Here is a 19,966-nt window from a genome sequence, read left to right on the forward strand (position 1 = left end):
ATTAATATGATTATTTAAAATTTATGATACTTTTGTTGTAATTTATCTGATATTCAATGTAAGATTCTTGTGTAAGAAATGCCTTATGGGGTGACATAAATAGGGGTTCTCCTTTTGCTCCCTTCCCCAATTGTTTATGGCTTTTTTTTATGGAACACTAGAATAGGATTGTAGAATCAAAAATCACCAATTGTTTATCTATTGATTATAGTAGAGATGGGCCGAACACCTCCCTGTTCAGTTCGCACCAGAGAAAAAGTTCTGACCTGAACGGTGAACCCTATTAAAGTCTATGGGACCCGAACATGAAAAATCCAAAGTCCCCATTTTGAAGGTTTATATGCAAGTAATTGCCTATTAAGAGGTTATGGGGGCCCGGGTACTGCCCTAGGGGACGTGTATCAATGGAAAAGTTTTTAAAAAAGATTGTTTTCACATAGTTACTTAGTTACATATAGGTGAGGTTGAAAAAAGACACAAGTCCATCAAGTCCAACCTATATGTGTGATTATATGTCAGTATTACCTTGTATAACCCTGTATGTTGTGGTTGTTCAGGTGCTTTTTTTGAAACTATGGATGCCCCCCCCCCGCTGAGACCACCGCCTGTGGAAGGGAATTCCACATCCTTGCCGCTCTTACAGTAAAGAACCCTCTACATAGTTTATGGTTAAACCTCTTTTTTCTAATTTCAATGAGTGGCCACGTGTCTTATTAAACTCCCTTCCGTGAAAAAGTTTTATCCCCATTGTGGGGTCACCAGTATGGTATTTGTAAATTAAAATCATATCCCCTCTCAAGCGTCTCTTCTCCAGAGAGAATAAGTTCAGTGCTCGCAACCTTTCTTCATAACTAATATCCTCCAGACCCTTTATTAGCTTTGTTGCCCTTCTTTGTACTTGCTCCATTTCCAGTACATCCTTCCTGAGGACTCGTGCCCAGAACTGGACAGCATACTCCAGGTGCGGCCGGGCCAGAGTCTTGTAGAGTGGGAGAATTATCGCTTTATCCTTCATCCCTGGAGTTAATCCCTTTTTAAATGCATGCCGATATTCTGTTTTCTTTGTTAGCAGCAGCTTGGCATTGCTTGCCCTTGCTGAGCCTATCATCTACTAGGACTCCCAGGTCCTTTTCCACCCTAGATTCCCCCAGAGGTTCTCCCCCTAGTGTATAGATTGCATTCATAATTTTGCCACCCACATGCATTATTTTACATTTTTCTACATTAAACCTCATTTGCCATGTAGTTGCCCACCCCACTAATTTGTTCAGATCTTTTTGCAAGGTTTCCATATCCTGCGGAGAAGTTATTGCTCTGCTTAGCTTAGTATTGTCCGCAAATACAGAGATTGAGCTATTTACCCCATCCTCCAGGTTGTTTATGAACAAATTAAATAGGATTGGTCCCAGCACAGAACCCTGTGGGACCCCACTACCCACTCCTGACCATTCCGATTATTCCCCGTTTATCACCACCCTCTGCACTCACCCTTGTAGCCTGTTTTCAATCCATGTACTCACCCTATGGTCCATGCCAATGGACCTTATTTTGTACAGTAACTGTATCAAATGCTTTTGCAAAACCCAGATACGCCACGTCTACGGGCCTTCCTTTATCTAGATGGCAACTCACCTCCTCATAGAAGGTTAATGGATTGGTTTGGCAACAACGATTCTTCATAAATCCATGCTGATTACTGCTAATGATTCTGTTTTCATTACTAAAATTTTGTATATAGTCGCTTATCATCCCCTCCAAAAGCTTGCATACTATTGATGTTAGGCTAACTGGTCTGTAATTCTCAGGGAGGTATTTTGGGCTACATATTGGGGCTACATTGGCTTTTCTCCAATCGGCTGGTACCATTCCAGTCAGTAGACTGTCAGTAAAAAATAGGAACAATGGTCTGGCAATTACTTGACTGAGTTCCCTAAGTACCCTCGGGTGCAAGCCATCTGGTCCCAGTGATTTATTTATGTTACTTTTCCCAAGTCTAATTCTAATTCTGTCCTCTGTTAGCCATGAGGGAGCTTCCTGTGATGTGTCAGGAGGATAAACACTGCAGTTTTGGTTACTGAAGCCCCCTGATTCCCGAATGAAGACTGAGGAGAAGAATAAATTCAATACCTTCGCCATCTCCCCATCCTTTGTAACCAGATGTCCTTCCTCATTCTTTATGGGGCTAATATGGTCTGTCCTCGCTTTTTTACTGTTTACATACTTAAAGAATTTCTTGGGATTTTTTTTGCTCTCCTCCACTATGTGTCTTTCGTGTTCTATCTTAGCCGTCCTAATTGCCCACTTACATTTCTTGTTGCATTCTTTATAAAGTCTGAATGCTGATGATGATCCCTCAACCTTTTGAAAGCCTTCTCTTTTGCTTTTATATGCATTTTTACATTGAAGTTAAGTCATCCAGGACTTTTGTTCACTCTTTTAAATTTATTAAACAATGGGATGCACTGGCTAATGCCCTTATTTAATATGCTCTTAAAGCAAACCCATCTCTCTGTGTTCTTTGTTCCTAAGATTTTATCCCAATTTATGCCTTCTAGCAAGGTTCGCAGTTTAGGGAAGTTGGCTCTTTTGGAATTCATTGTCTTTGTATTTCCCTTATGTTTCCAATTTTTGTGATTTATACTGAAGCCAATTGACCTGTGATCACTGTTTCCTAAATTGCCCTGTATTTCCACATTCTTGATCAGGTCTGTATTGTTGGTAATCAGTAGATCTAGTAACACTTTATTGCTAGTTGGTGCGTCTACCGTCTGACACATGAAATTGTCCTGCAAGACATTTAGGAACTGGTGAGCCATAGACAAGCAGTGATTTTAGACCCCTTTCACACTGGAGGCGTTTTTCAGGTGCTGCAGCGCTAAAAATAGTGCCTGCATAGCACCTGAAAAAAGCCTCAGCTGCAAACCCAGTGTGAAAGCCAGAGTGCTTTCACACTGGGGAGCCAAGCTGGCATAACATCACAAAAAGTCCTGCCAGCATCTTCATTGCAGCGGTGTAGGAGCTCCTTGATAACAATAGGGCAGCGCCGCCATACCGCCGGGAAAAGCACTGCTGCAGCAGCTTTTTTTGGGTGGATTTAACCCCTTTTCGGCCACTAGTGGGGGGTTAAAACTGCCCCGCTATCGGCCTAATAGCGCCGCTTTACCGCTGACGCCCGAGGCGGCTCAGTGTGAAAGGGGTCTTAATGATGCTTCAAGTGCAACAATAAAAATGAAAAATTAATTTAAATATAGTGCCTGGGGGTCCCCTTAGTCTGCCTGTAAAGTGGCACATCTGCACAATCGAAAAATGTTTAAAAAAAACGGTGTGGGGGTCCCCCCTTCTGGTCTGGATTTTAAGGGGAACCCCATCACAAAATAAAAAAAAACGGTCTGGGGTCCCCCCAAAATCAATAACAGACCCTTATCCGATCATGCTGCCTGGCAGGTCAAGAAAGGGGCCAGGCCAGATGCTTTCAACATGGGTGAGGGTGGGTTGATGGGGACAAGGGCCTCATCCCCAAAACCCTGGGCTGTGGTTAAGGGGTTCTGCGGGCAGGGGGCTTAGCAATATCAGTCACCACTCCAGGACTGTTTCCTGATGACGCGCACTCTAGCGTGAAATGCATAGAGGTGAGGCCTGACTTAAAACCATAGAAGCCCTATACTATTGCTTGCACAGCTGAGGTGCGCCACGCACATTGTGAGTTGTATACCGGCGTCGGACCGGTTTCTGCTTCCTCCTGAGTGGATTGTTTGTGATTTCATGCTGGACTATATAAGTGCTCTTTTTAAGCAATAAAACATAAAGCGATATTACACTATATCCTGCCTTCTGTGGCTCTTTGTTGGGGAGCTTTTTCACAGACCTACTTGATGCAAGTTGATATATGCAGTGGAGAGATGTTATAAGGTGAAGACACCTACATTTGTATACCTGCAAAGTGGATTGGGATCCAGCCTCCTCCATATATGATTGCTTGATTGGGATGGGATACACAAAGGAGCTACAGCATTGAATCAAGGAGTCCTTCCCATTAGTCATGCTTTGAGGTCACTGTGTGGCCGAGGCGATCTGGTGAGCGCATTTTGTTATCACTTCGGGTGAAGCACTTGAAGCAAGTTTATTGTTTGCACTTTATTTTTCACGGTGTTGGAGCATACACAAGAATACACAAGATTTATTCACATATGATTATTATGGACATTTCTGATGGTTTATTTTATTGTGTACTTTATTAATCAGATACACAGTGTATATTATTAATTTGACATTTGATTTTTGTGCTGATTCATTTGCACCCTTTATATATATATATATTTTTGCAAAAAAAATGTTATTCTTTTAGTATCACTTCAAATCTGAAATCTAGACAAACAGCTAACAGATGAAATACATACAGTACTGTGTAAAATTTTTAGGCAGGTGTGATAAAATGCTGTAAATTACCTGCTTGCCGACCAGCCTCCGCAGTTTTACTGCAGAAGAATGGCACGGCTGGGTGAAATGGCGTTACCTTACGTCGCTTTACCTTTTGGCCACTAGGGGCGATGACCGCCAGGCACCCACGATCGCTCGTGACAGAGAGATAACTGGGATCTGTGTGTGTAAACATGCAAATCCCGGTTCTTACAGGGGAGTAGAGACAGATCGTGTATTCATACTAACTATGAACACCGATCTCTATCTCCTCCTAGACAGTCCCATCCCCCCTACAGTTAGAATCACTCCTTAGGGAACACAGTTAACCCCTTGAGCGCCCCCTAGTGTTAATTCCTTTCTTGCCAGTGACATTTATACAGTAATCAGGGCATTTTTATAACGCTAATCGCTGTATAATTGTCAATGGTCCCAAAAATGTGTCAAAGGTGTCCAATTTGTCCACCGCAATATCGCAGTCCCAATAAAAATCGCAGATCGTCGCCATTACTAGTAAAAAAAAAAAAAAATAATAGAAATGCCATAAATCTATCCTCTGTTTTGTAGATGCTATAACTTTTGTGCAAACCAATCAATATATGCTTATTGCAATTTTTTTTTTTTTTACCAAAAATATGTAGAAGAATACATATTGGCCTAAACTGAGGAAAAACATTTTTTTGATAAAAAATGTGGGATATTTATTATAGTAAAAAGTAAAAGATATTGTGTTTTTTTTCAAAATTGTAGCTCTTCTTTTGTTTATAGCACAAAAAATAAAAACCACAGAGGCGATCAAATACCACCAAAAGAAAGCTCTATTTGTGGCAAATAAGGATGTTAATTTTGTGTGGTTACAGCGTCGCACGACCGCGCAATTGTCAGTTAAAGCGACGCAGTGCCGTATCACAAAACATGGCCTGGTCATTGAGCAGCCAAATCTTCCAGGGCTGAAGTGGTTAAGAATGCTTTCAGAAATAGAAGTGTTAATAGTGTATTGTTATCAATTAAAAAAACGGAAAGTAAATAAATAGAAGAGAAATCCAAATTAAATCAATATTTGGCGTGACCACCCTTTTACTTCAAAACAGCATCAATTCTGCTAGGTACACTTGCATATTTTTCGAAGGAACTTGGCAAGTTGTGTGTTCCAAACATCTTGGAGAACTAACCACTGTGTATTTAGGCTGCCTCAAATCCTAATGTCTCTTCATATAATCCGAGACAGACTTGATGTTGAGATCAGGGCTCTGTGGGGCCAAACCATCACTTCCAGGACTCCTTGTTCTTCTTTAAACTGAAGATAGTTCTTAATGACATTGGCTGTATGTTTGGGGTCGTTGTCCTGCTGTAGAATAAAATTGGGGCCAATCACACTCCTCCCTGATGGTATGGCATGATGGATAAGTATCTTATTGTATTTTTTTAGCATTGAAGACACCATTGATCCTGACCAAATCTCCAACTCCATTTGCAGAAATGCAGCCTCAACTTGCAAGAAACCTCCACCAAGCTTCACTGTTGCCTGCAGACACTCATTATTATACTGCTTTTCAGCTCTTCGCCAACAAACTGCCTTTTGCTACAGCCAAATACTTCAAATATTGATTCATCAATCCAGAGCACCTGCTGCCAATTTCTGCACCCCATTTCCAATTTTTTCGTGCTTAGTTGAGTCTCTTAGACTATTTCCCATGTCCTGTGCACAAAAAGATAAGAACTGGGGTGAAGAAAAATGTAGCCAACAGTAAAGCATGGTGGAGGTTCTTTGCAAACAGGTCCACTGCTTTGACAAATTCTGCTAGTCCACTTGGTTTAGTGCAGGTATCAACAGGTGCAACAGTATCAGACATCATCAGGCCGAATCTATGATACCAACACCATCCCTTATGCGGATTAAGAGCTTTTGCACTTATTCCTATATATTGGGATGCATTTTCAATTCAGCATGCTACTAAAGTAGCAGCTCAGCCCTGTGGGAATGGGACAGGTTGAAACCCTTGCTCCAATGGTAGCAAATAACTGAGTACAAATTCTGCCTTAGCAACTGAAGAAACAGAAATTTAACAGAAGCTTGAGGATTTGTTTTTGATCTATAAACTATATATATTTATTTTACTAGAGAAGAATTTTAGGCAATATTCATCATATGTTCTTGACATTTTCCTTCAAGTGATTTCAGTTGTAGCACAGCAAGTTTAATGAGCAGCTAACTGCCAGTTTTGTTTTGCATGGTTCTGAGGCTGCAATATTATTATTGGACTTGACAATACCGTTTCTGGCAATCTTATAATAACTCAATATTTAATTACTTTGATATAAATTTAAATTAGTATTTCTTGAGCTTTATTGCTGGAAAAGCTTGCTATGACATTTTACTGCCAACTAATGTTAACTGGCCCAATTTTGTTTTATATTGTGACTCTTTTCCCACGTGTAAAGCTGTCTTCTTTAATTTGTATTCAACAATTTCTTATATTTCACGATAAGCCCATCTTAGGAGACAACATTCTGCTTCATTGCAGACCTTTCTGTTTTCATAAGTAGATCTCAAGGTATAAAGTTAAAGTGGTATTAAACCCAAATTCAAAAATGTAATATATTATAGAATATAATATACCAATCATTAGATGTGTTGGCTGCATTCATTTTCTTTTTTATCTCTGTTTTCACCTGGTGAACTGGCCAGTAGCACACCCCCTGTATTACAGTGCCCCCACTCTGGATAAGAGGCACAGGGGGCACAGCAAACAGCAGCGAATTTGAATACATCGAATTTCTGACACTGCAGTCTAGGATTGCTAGACCATTAACTAAATTCAAACAATTGTTAATAGAAGAATGAAAAGTGACCCATAATCTAAAATTTATAAACTTCTACTTCCTACGGGACCCCTTAATGAAATAGCAAATATTAGAAAATGGGAAAGTGAATTAGAGAGTCTGATTTCACTATTAGAATGGGATAAAGCATTTTTATTAACACAAATTATTGGTCGCAGTCAAGAATCAAGAACACAGCTATAAAATTATGATGAGATGGTATTGGAGGCCAGTAGATCTGAATAAAATAAATAAAGAAAAAAAGATAATACAGAGAAATGTTGGAGATGCCAAAGGGATAAAGGAACAATGACACATATTTGGTACGAATGTCACATGGTTAAGGAATTCTGGTACAAAATATTTGAAATATACAAATTGGTGTCTGGAAACGAGATGCAACCAAGCGTTAAGGTTTCGATACTGTCTATAATATCTGGATCATTGAAATCTATAAAGACGGATATTCTTCACCATATGATAAATGCAGCTAGGACAATAATAGCTCGAAAATGGAGAAAAATAAATGGCCCTACAATAATGGAATGGATATGTGAAATGAACGAAATACAATATATGGAAGAGCAGATAAGGAAAGAGGGGACGAAAAAGGACCAAAAGCCCATAATGTGGCATCAATTGGAAAAGTTTCAGACCTCATCAAAAATGATACAATTTTTATGAAAGGGAAAAAAACACTCCCTAGAGACAGGAGAGATCCCTTCCTTTTTCTTACCTCCCCCCACCCCCACTTTTTTTTTTTTTGAGAGTATGTGTGGAAAATAAGATAGTGATGAATGATAGGGATGAATAGATAGGTATGAGTACCTGTCTAGAGTGTATGTTTCAAATAAGTTAGACAGGGATGAATGGTAGAGATGAATGAGTATGGACATTGTAAAGAAATATAAGTCAGAAGGCTCAGTATAGAACAGGTTATTAAAAATTATGGTGAAATGATGATATTTTAAAGAGAGGATGCTATACAATAACTTAATGTTCAACTTGGTGATGAAAGATATTTAAAAGTATTTGTATAATTGTTTTAAAAATCAATAAAAGAATATTGAAAACAATTTCTTATATTTCACGATAAGCCCATCTTAGGGGACAACATTTTGCTTCATTGCAGACCTTTCTATTTTCATAAGTCGATCTCAAGGTATAAAGTTAAAGTGGTATTAAACCCAAAACCAAAAATGTAATATATTATAGAATATAATATACCAATCATTAGATGTGGTGGCTGCATTCATTTTCTTTTTTATCTCTTTTTTCACCTGGTGAACTGGCCAGTAGCACACCCCCTGTATTACAGTGCCCCCACTCTGGATAAGAGGCACAGGGGGCACAGCAAGCAGCAGCATTGTTAGTCTAGGGGGGTGGGGAGTGTTAGATGGACAAGCAGACTAAAGCTCCGTACGCCAGGGCCAAATGCCAGGCCACTTTGGCTGGTTCAATAAAAACCATCTGACGTTCGGCTCGTGTGTAAGGCAGCCGGTCCCTCAGAAGCCGTCTGTTTGGCCGGCTACTCTTGGACGAGCATGCTGGAAAACCAGCTGAAATGTGTCCCTATTGAAAGATTTCCTCTCTGTCCCTGTTCTCGTGACAGTTCAAAATATTGGATTTTCCATTTTTTCCGGTCTTGATTAACCGCTTGCCGACCAGCCGCCGCAGTACTGCGGCAACATGGCTCGGCTGCGCGAATCGCCATCATGTTACTTTGGTAACGTAGGCGCCCCCTGCTCGCCCAAGGAGCCGATACGAGTGCCCGGCGGTCGCGATCACCTCCGGGCTCCCACGATTGGGCACACTGGGAACCGGGATCTGTGTGTGTAAACACACAGTTTATGGTTCTCTGAGGGGAGAGCAGACAGATCGTCTGTTCATACAGAGTATGAAAAGCAATCTGTCATCTCCCCTGCACAGTCCCCTCCTCCTTCAGTTAGAACACACACTAGGACACACTTATTCCCTTCACTGCCCCCTAGTGGTTAACCCCTTCACTGCCAGTGACATTTTTACAGTAATCAATGCAATTTTATAGCATTGTTCGCTGTAAAAATGCCAATGGTCCCACAAAAGTGTCAAAATTGTCCACCATAATGTCGCAGTCCCGATAAAAATCGTAGATCGCTGCCATTACTGGTAAAAAAAAAAAATAATAATAAAAAAGCCATTAAACTATCCCCTATTTTGTAGACCCTATAACATTTGTGCAAACCAATCAATATACGCTTATTGCGTTTTTTTTTTTAACCAAAAATATGTAGAAGAATACATATCGGCCTAAACTGAGGAAAAAAAATGTTTCTTTATATATTTTTGGGGGATATTTATTATAGCAAAAAGTAAAAAATATTGCGTTTTTTTTTTTTTACAACACCCTGGACAGCAGAAATAGTGTTTTTTAACCAATTCTTTCTTGAATGTTTTTATCAAATTTTTTGTATGTGTAGAATAAATAAAAAACTATGTTCATTTTCCTTTTAATCTCCTTGATTTGTGCATTCATTTAACCCTACAAGGTACATGCAAAGTCCCACCCAATCCTGTCCTAGTTTTGTATACAAGAATAAATAACTATATCTGTATTTGTAGATTTGTAGATTGTGTGTGTTTTTCAAAAGACTGAGATGTCCAATATAATATGGTACCTTTTTATATTTTATTTGATCCCCTTATTCAATAATTTTGTTTTCTATTATTATCTTTGAAGACTTTTACTGGTGAAAAATTACTACAAACTTACAGTCCAAAATTGGTATCAATTGCAAAGCATTCAGATCCTCTTCAACCATAGTGTGCAAGCGACATTCAACAGCATCAAAATCTTTGCTCCAATCAGCTATTCTTACCACTGTCAGCATGTGAGCAGTCTACAGAAATACGATTCTCTGTTATTTCCCAGCTCTGAAGACAACAGCTCGGCACTCTGGGATGTCACCTTCCTGGATTTTCAGGTAATAAAAGGTGGTTAGCTTTACAGACATATAAGAATTATTTTAACCATTGCACCAGTGTATTCAGAATGAGAGGAATAGAACTAAAGAACAGCTTTGGTTATTATGTTGTACTTTCTTGTACAAGCTAAAAGCTTTGGGGGATTCAGATTGATCATGTTACAAATAGCAGACATTTCTGCTACAGCTTTCAAGTCTTTAGTACCTTAAATGCTGCTGTAGTATTCTTCAGGTGGTGACATGACCTTTGATGATTGCCAATCTGAAAGCTCCATTCCATCATACTGTACAATGGTACATACTGTATGTGTAGATTATGTGTATGTGTATGTGTATGTGTAGATACCTGTAGCTGATTTGCAAAAATAGGGAAATGGCTCATCAGGACAATTGCCTATAGCAGTGATGGCGAACCTTGGCACCCCAAATGTTTTGAAACTTCATTCCCCTTGCTTTTGATGAAGGCCTAAGGCCGAAACGCATCAGCATTTTTGGATGATGTTATTGCTGTTGGGCGGCACAGTGGTGTAGTGGATAGCACTTTCGCCTAGCAGTAAGAAGGGTCGCTGGTTCAAATCCCAACCACGACACTACCTGCCTGGAGTTTACATGTTCTCCCTGTGCCTGCGTGGGTTTCCTCCGGGTACTCCGGTTTCCTCCCACACTCCAAAGACATGATGGTAGGTTAATTGGATCCTGTCTAAATTGTCCCTAGTATGTATGAATGTGAGTTAGGGACCTTAGATTGTAAGCTCCTTGAGGGTAGGGACTGATGTGAATGTACAATGTATATGTAAAGCGCTGCGTAAATTGACAGCGCTATATAAGTACCTGAAATAAATAAAATAACTAAATTGCTGTAATGCTCAAATAAATATTTTCTATGGAGAAGCTGTCAAGTTGCCGGCCTGTACTTTCTATGGATCGTTTTCAATGATGCTCTGGCACTCTGCACTGTAGTTGAGCATCATGGGAAATGTAGTTCCAAAACATCTGTGGTGCCAAATTTTGCCATCACTGGCCTAGAGCAATCAAACTCATAGTAGCCATCATTTTGTAGCCTATGTTGGAAAATGTACAGCTGGAGTGTAATCTGCTCAGTATGACTATTTACAGACATAAGACTGCGGTCAGAAGTTCAGGTTCAGTCTGCCCTCTGAAATATTTTTCAGAAAACACATATATTGAATGCTCTTGGTGGTCAGGTTTTTGGTTTGAAGAAGGGAGGATGAAAGCAGAAAGACATCCATTAGTTCAAGAGAAAGCTGGGAAAATTTAGCTCAGCTGATTGATTCTTCCCACAAGTAATAGTTTGCCAGGTGAAGTCTGGAGAGGTCAGTGAGTGTCCACATACATGCAGTCATTTACAGCCAGCTTAGATGATCGGAATCCACTGTGCCTGTGGGCAGCTTAACCATCATGATTATGAATATTTTGTACATTTGTGTCGAGATTGATTCCAGTCAAAGGTTTTAAAAGTGCAGCCTTTGCAGGTCATCTACTGTATATACATTGCAAGACTTTTAGCAGCATTTATTGCAGATGCTTACCTGCTTTTTCCTGATGAGATTAAGATAATACCTAACAGAGCATCTGTTTAAACCTAAACTCCAGGACGATTAAAAAAAAAAAAAAAAGGTATGTGTTCATTAAAAAATCAGTAATGAAAAAAGTAAAAAAGTAAACCTTGAATCTCTTTTTCAGTATGTGTGGCATCATACTTCACTGTATAAAGTTTTCATACACAAATCATTTTTTGTGAATCTGTTGCAAAGTTTATTAACTGGAAATCCTGCCATTAACAACAATTGACAGCAGTGTTGTCAACTTATAGTGCTTCTTCAGTTTGTCATTAGGTGGCCTGTACACATGTGTGGTTTGTTTCGTTCCGAATCAAAATTCGCACAAAAGTTTTGTTATTCGGAAAAACGAATGTATCCGAATTTCTGAATACAAAAGTAAAACATTTTAACAAATCCGAAATAAATATTAACAAAATAACAAAATTTATTTGCTTCATTCGGATGTTTGAAGTATCCAAATGAAACAATTGAATAATTCAAATTCATTCGATAAGGGCTTGATAACAAGGGGCCCCCAGATCCCGGCCCCCCACATGTGAATGAGTATGGGTTACATTGTACCCCCACTCATTCACCAAAGTGTCAAAAATAAATAAAAAAAGAACACAGTTTTGATCAGTCCTGTATTAAAAAACAAAAAAAAACAAAAAAAAAAGAATAATTTCCCCCAAAGTAAATCCAGAGTTAATCACAATAAACGGCGATCCCCCCCCCCAAAAAAACTGGTCCGCACCCACCGCTTGCCTCCCGGCATCTGACATGTCCGGTTTCCACCAACAGCAAATAAACAAAGGGGCGGAGTCACTGGTAACAGCAGGTGGCCCCACCCCTTTGTTTATTTAGTGTCTCTAGACAACGCCGACTGACAGCTCCGATTCCCATTGCCGACGGTAAATAAACAAAGGGGCAGGGTCACCTGTCATCGGTTTGAGGCTAATTCTGCTGGTTGAAAATTTGTGGTCCCTGCTAATTTTTGTGAAGATTTTCTTTGGATATGTTTTTTTATATCTTAAAGCAATCAGGAATGGAGGGGCCAATATGGGGCCTTTTAGAAAAGCCAGACCCTTCACTATAAAAGGAGGTCAAAGAGCAGACATAGTGTCAGTGAATTGGAAGCTACTGTAAGGAAAGAATTGGGAAGGCTGACAGATTGCATAAAGAAGAGATTAGCCTCTGTTAGGAAACTGTACTTTAATTTTAATTGCTAGCTTTTTGGCCAATCAACCCTTTTGATGCATTTTTTTGTTCTTATTATTTGAGTCTCAGTGGTCACTATTTTCAGTGGTACCATTCGTAGCAAACTTTTATTTGCTTTAACACTTCCCTTTGTGCTTTTGTTTCAGGGGTGATATTTGGGGTTTTCATTTTTATTTGGGGTTGACTCGGTTAAATTGATGATAGGCAACTCCTATCCTCATATTGATTAGTGGTTCCAAATTAATAATATCTACTGCAGTAGGGAACAGACACAAAAGATACGCTCAGCATCTTTCCAAATTACTGTTCTGCTTTATTATGACGCAATTGAAGGTTTTTATGCACATGATTACGTAGGTATCACATTAATATTACAATTGTAGGTTTATGGTAACAAGGGGCGTTACATAGGCAGGCTAATTCTAATCAGGACTCGAAAGAATGTAAACATTTACTGAAAACATTATTAGTGCCGTGTGCACAGTGAGGGCAGAGTGCAATACATACAAAATACAATACAATTATATACAGAACTTACAAATTTCCATTACAATCACTAACCATACCTGCTATCACCTTTAACCTGGAACCTCCACATGCTTAGGTGGAGGTAGTCCTGGCCAAAGAGGCAAAAAAACTCCATTGTGGAGAAAATAATAGCTGAGCAACTTTTTCATTACAAAATGACTTTTCATTGTGAAGAACAAATGATTGATAAGACATAATTACAGAGTACTGGCTGTACACTCCTGTGGCCAGAATGGCCTTCTAGCTGAATTGTGGACATGCTGACTTATCAGCATATGTAAACACAGACAATTCTACATAAAATGGAAGACGTACAAAAGACAAATATGACTTCAACATGGCTAAACTATTTTTCAAATATATATATCCCTTACAATTAAAGTAATTGAATCAAAAAGTACCCTAGACTGTGATCACAAGAGGGAAACAAATCAAACACAGAGATTTCTTTAATTAAGTCATTTTTGCAGTGTCTGGTGTGGATCCAGGTGACTTTTCCTTCAAGTTTTGCAAAAACTGTACATGAAATAGATGCTGTATTGAGTCTCCAAACATTTCCTTATATATAAATGTCTCTTAACAATCCAAAAGTCACCTGGCTTTAGTTTTAGATCCTTCCAAACTTTTAGGATCTGGAATTAGGGAGAAAACACATAAATGAGTTTGTAAAAAACCTTAAAAGATCATCAGCATTCTCCGTGAGATCCGAATGGAGGACTTCAGCTGCTGAGACAAAATATAAGCAAGTGAGTAACACACTCCCAAACAAAATCTCATAGGGAGAGAGTCCAACATCCCCTTAGGGGCTTGATAAAATTTAAGAAAACATTCAGGCAAAAGTTTTCTAGTTTCTTACTTTACTTTGTCCGCTATATTGTAGACAGTAGGGGGTGTAAAAATAAAACCTCAAAACTTCTAGTAAGGACTCTCCTATAAAAAATGATTTCTTTTGTTACTCTCTGTACTTTCTGCACTCTATATTTACAAACTACTTCTGATAACACTTTTTACTGTGGCCTTTGCAGTAGCATTTGCCACTGGACATCCAAAAAACATGTCCATACAGACAAAATGCATACTCGTAAGATCCTGACTTGGGCATCTGGATATATCTTTTTTGTAATCTCTGGAAGGGATGTTGAGCTTTTGGTAACACCTTTGGTAACAGGTAAAACAAGAAGTGGTATGTTATAAAAACAACTGTGGTGAACCCTGGCTCTAACCCATGCTCATTTACTAAGGCAGCCATAACTGCTTGTGACTGATGACACGGTCCATGTGTCAAGCTGGAGGGAAAAGAGTGGCTGACAGACATAAATGATCACCTTTTCCAAAGTCCTGTTTCATAAGAAGTTGCCCCCTGTGGACCACTTGTTCTTCTCGTTCTGGGGTCCTTAAAGTTGAATTATTAATCCCAGCTATACTGGGCCAGAACAAGGGTGGAATCTGTGAGTTGCACAGACCCATCAAGTGTCCGGGGCTGTAATGCAGCATCCTTAGAGTCACCTGGTCTGCTTCCATGTGTGAAAGTTAATATGGCTACCTCAGCAAGAAGCTGGAAGGCTGAAAACAGCCAATCAAATTAACTTGGCATGCTTTATTGGTTTACCTGCCGAAGTAAAAACAAACTTCTGGCCCTTCAAATGGAACCAAAAGCTCTCTATATCTCGACTATCTATATAAATATACACTCTTTTTATAGCTCACAGGCTTTGCTAAAACATGGAGCTCTGCTTCTTGAGCTGGGGAAAAAGGATCCAATGACTTTGAATACAGGGTATCCTTCTGGGTGATAAACTGCATACTCAAATCTACAAAAAATGTAATATCTGGGTCTTCAGGGAGTGTGTCCTGCACTGGACTCACAGCAGCTGATTCCTATGTCATCAATTTAACACATGCGTCTTTTCCTTTCTTTTGAATAAATGTACGCATTTTTCATTGTTAGATTTGTACATAAACAAACTCATATTTTAAACCTTTCATTAGACAAACATTTAGTTAGCTGTAAATTTGCTGCACAGAATGTCGGACCATTGACCAAAACAATATCTAACTTTGTCTAATAGCACCTTTGCATAAAAGCTACAGCTCTGATATATCAGGGTGAACCCATCATTACTGGGTCCAGCTTGCATAAATATATTACAATGGCTTGTTTTGTATCATGCTATTTGTGTAAGAACTCCAGTTTCATGTTTCAAAAGACAACTTTTTCCTGGCAATATTATAATAAATGATAACAATACCCTGCGGTCATGCAGAGATGTCCATAAATCCAAAACTATTCTTCTGCTTATACCACTGTACTTTACAAGAAAAAGGGGCACATCATTTCACAATCCACACATTCTGCTTTGGATTTCAAAAATAAAAATAAATAAAAACAAAAGGACCAATCTGTATGATGGACCAGAAAGCATCAAAAACTATAAAACAACTGGCTGCAGGTGGCATCTATCCTAACAGGGTGTGTGGACTTGATGTGATGGGTCTGTTATATTTAAATTTTATTTATTATTACTCTTACATCATGGACAGCACATCAAGTTTTCATCAAAAACCTTACAATATCATTTTTGTAGAAAAACTTCTTATGTATCCCATCCATCTTGGCTTTGTTAAATATTATGGCAGCTTTATTCAAAATAACAACCTCATCTTAATCTATTTTTCTCTCAATAAGGGCTTATTGTATAAATGTAAAATTACAAAATTGTTATCTTAATCTAAACTAATCCCATTTTTACAAATTTCCCCAATAACCTGGATTTCATTTCCAACCAAAGGTTGTGTAAACCAGTTTCATTATATCTATATAATTGTTAAACTCATATTAGAAATTAATACTCATTATTACTTAATTTTACTTAATTTCCCTTTTTTAAATGCACTGTTTCCACTATCAAAGGATATTCAATTTGTGTAATACACGGTTAAATGTAACCTTCATTTTACCATGTTTGGAAAACAGATTCAAAATAATTGTGATCACATTGTTTACCATTAGATTCGTTAACCCGGCACATTTTGTTATAAATGTTTTGTCTAAAAAACAGAAATTGGCAATGGTGTCCTTCCAGCTTATCACTAACCTCTCATCCCAGCCACATTTCTTTCATGAGAGCACAAAGGAGGGGGTCACATCTGCGTACATGACACACACAAGCAATAGAACTAAAGGTCCCAGCATTCGCACACACACCAATATCTCTCTAAAATCGCTTACATTTTTCCCATTTGTACACAACACATGCATATCATTCTCTCACTTTCTTTTAACTCTTTAATATTTCCCTGCCTAAATTCTGCTTTCCTTATTTTGTTTAAATAACTTTTATATCTAGCTTCTATGATTCTATGATCAGATGGAGACCCACAGTGCTCATCCCATCTTCCCTCTCTGACAACATATAAAGTATTCTGTTTTACCTCTCATTTCTCTGTTTCTGACTTTTACTAGTTGTAGTGCCTGATCCCAAATTCATCCCACAACTTAACATGAAAATGTCCCTTTCTGTCTAGTTCTAATGTCACCCTTGATCCATCCTGCTCACATAGATAGCTGTTTCTCTAGCTGTTTACTCTGCATGATTCTTAGTCCCTGTGGACTTTGGTAACCCAGTTACCCAATGTGGATCCCTGTCCACTCTAACAATTAATCTAGGGGCTCAGTATAGGCGGAACCACACCTTCGGTTCATATATAGCGCTTCTCTTGCGCTGGGCATTTTTGAGGGTCTCTTACCCTTCATTCCCTTACTTAATTCAATGCCCATAATGACTGGCCAGTCTTCTCTCTTCTCTACGTGTGCCTATACCCTCTTGCCTCTAAACGACTTTATCTAACAGATGTACTACATATACCTGTGAACAGTACTATTCTTCCCTTTCTTATTTATAACACTCCGATGGACAATAGACAGGGACAACATAACATATAACCACCAATCAATACAGTTCGATTAAGGGGAGAAAAATAGGTACCCTTTGTCCCGAAAATGCCTTACCGATCAAGGAAGTCTGATAACTCAAATGTAAGAAAAAGGCTTACCTCAGCCGGCTGATTATCAGAAATTCCCGGATCGTCTCAAGCTCCTCGTTTCGGATACTCAGGGTCACCTGGAATCCCCTCCTGGCTGGCTCGCCATGCATGACTCGGTTAAATTGATGATAGGCAACTCCTATCCTCATATTGATTAGTGGTTCCAAATTAATAATATCTACTGCAGTAGGGAACAGACACAAAAGATACGCTCAGCATCTTTCCAAATTACTGTTCTGCTTTATTATGACGCAATTGAAGGTTTTTATGCACATGATTACGTAGGTATCACATTAATATTACAATTGTACGTTTATGGTAACAAGGGGCGTTACATAGGCAGGCTTATTCTAATCAGGACTCGAAAGAATGTAAACATTTACTGAAAACATTATTAGTGCTGTGTGCACAGTGAGGGCAGAGTGCAATACATACAAAATACAATACAATTATATACAGAACTTACAAATTTCCATTACAGGGTGTACTGGTTTTTATTGCATGGGGTCTTTATGTTTTTTTTTTTTGTTGTTGCAAGACTTACAATTGAAAATAATGTTTTTTTATTTTAAGGGTTCTCTTCTGGCGTTTTCATTTCATTTGTGGATTTGTTTAATTTTAATATTATGCCTTTTTTTATTATGTTATGGTATATCTTATCCCAACAGTATTTGACCTTTTAGCAGCAGCCTCAAAAATGAACTGATAAAGAGGGGACATCCAAGTAAATCTGTGACCCCATGGAGTTGATTTACTAAAATCGGAGCACTCAGAATCTGATGCAGCTGTGCATGGTAGCCAATAAGCTTCTAACCTCAGCTTGTTAAATTAGACTTTTGAAATAAAACCTGGAAGCTGATGGTTTCTATGCTGAAGTCTGACTTTGCACTCTCCAGCTTTAGTAAATCGACCAATATGAGAAGTCACAATGCTTCTGTAGCACCTCCTGTAGTCTAAACCCTTGAAGAGTACTTCAACACCCAAAGCTACAGGTGAAAGGTCCTACTCACAATGTTCAGGTGGCAGCTTCTGTGCAGCTCCCCTGCAACACTCCTTAAGCCTCCAGCACATAGCACCTGCTGAGGCCTAATGGTACCTTCTCTGGAACATACACATGTCTCCTCCCAGGGAAAGCCCCAGGTAGAGAGAGACTCTGATAAGCTCCCCCCAAATTTTTCTCTTCTCCCCAGCCAGGCCTTTTGGGCCTCGCCAGTAGTAATCAACAACCAGGTTTAGGGAGACCCTGATAAGACCTAAAAGATAAATTGCAGCTCATTCATAATTTAGCCAGCCTAGGGCAGGGGTGCTACACAAGTTTGGGGTGCTCAAAGAGGAGCATTCACTTGTTGTTGACCAATGGATCCTTAAAGTGGTATTAAACCCAAAATTAACAGTGTAACATATTGCAGCTTACCAGTCCTTAGATGTGGTGGCTGCATTTGTTTTCTTTTCTTAGGCTTTCTCCCTCTGTTTTCACCTGGTGATCTGGCCAGTAAAACACCTCCTGTATTAGCATGCTGCCACTCTGGAAGAATAAGCACAGGGGCACAGCAGACAGCAGCATTGGTAATCAGGTGGAGGGTAGTGTTAAATGTACTACCTGATTTACATACACTATGATATTGAAGCCAAACTCCAGCTCACACTGCAGTTTTTTTTTCTTTTTGGATAATTATTTTACATGAATAAATAAAAGCTGACAGTTGTAAGCACCCCTGTCAGTGGTAAATGGTTTGTCCAAAAACACCTAACTGGTACATTTTCAGGAGAGATTTTTCTGTTTAAAAACAACACTGGCTGGTTCACCAGATGAAAATAAAGGAAAAAAGCCTAAAAAATAAAACTGATACAGCCCTCACATCTAAGATTTGGTAAGCTGCACTATAATAAATGTTTGTGTAGCCTGTTCCTAAATATGTGGCTATAGTGTAAATTTAGTTTTTGGCTAAGCTGTAAACAGCTCAGATTTGATTGTATTTTTGGTTCTGTTCTAAACTTGGCTGAGTTGTGCTTTTCTCACTGTTGCCAGTAGGTGTCACTGGTATCACAGGACAGTGTGAGAATTACAACTAGGTTGCTCTGTAATGAATATTCTTTTTCCAGAAACAGCCCAGTAGGAGGTGCCTGGCCGCTGTGCATTCTGGGAAGGGGTATTTATTGGACAGATGCCATGTGCTCTTAGTTCAGTCGTTACCTCGGGACCTTCTGGCCTTAGGATATCCTGCTGCATATCCTGCAGTAGGCCCAGAAGCCTGTCTGGGGCCTACTAATTCTAAGGTGGTCCTTAGGCTGTCTTGCCTATGTGGAAGAAGCCGAGCCAAGCTGAGGAGATCCAGGGGAGGACCCTTGCTGGAGAGAGCCAGGATGAAGGCTGGTCTCTCAGAAGGGCCTGGTAACTCGTTTGGAGGATGC

General features: G+C 39.2%; 1 protein-coding gene across 5 annotated transcripts in view; it reads left to right on the forward strand.

Moving 5' to 3' along the window:
- Positions 1–19,966, forward strand: part of LOC141135725 (V-type proton ATPase subunit S1-like protein) — a 101,375-nt gene that overhangs the window by 77,058 nt on the left and 4,351 nt on the right. For all 5 annotated transcript variants that reach the window (XM_073624455.1, XM_073624454.1, XM_073624456.1 and 2 more), the window contains one exon: positions 9,959–10,202. In XM_073624455.1, the coding sequence (XP_073480556.1) occupies positions 9,959–10,202 (244 nt within the window). The remainder of the gene's footprint in view (positions 1–9,958; positions 10,203–19,966) is intronic.

This window comes from Aquarana catesbeiana, linkage group LG01 (assembly GCF_042186555.1).
Source record: "Aquarana catesbeiana isolate 2022-GZ linkage group LG01, ASM4218655v1, whole genome shotgun sequence".
NCBI classification, from domain to species: Eukaryota; Metazoa; Chordata; class Amphibia; order Anura; family Ranidae; genus Aquarana; species Aquarana catesbeiana.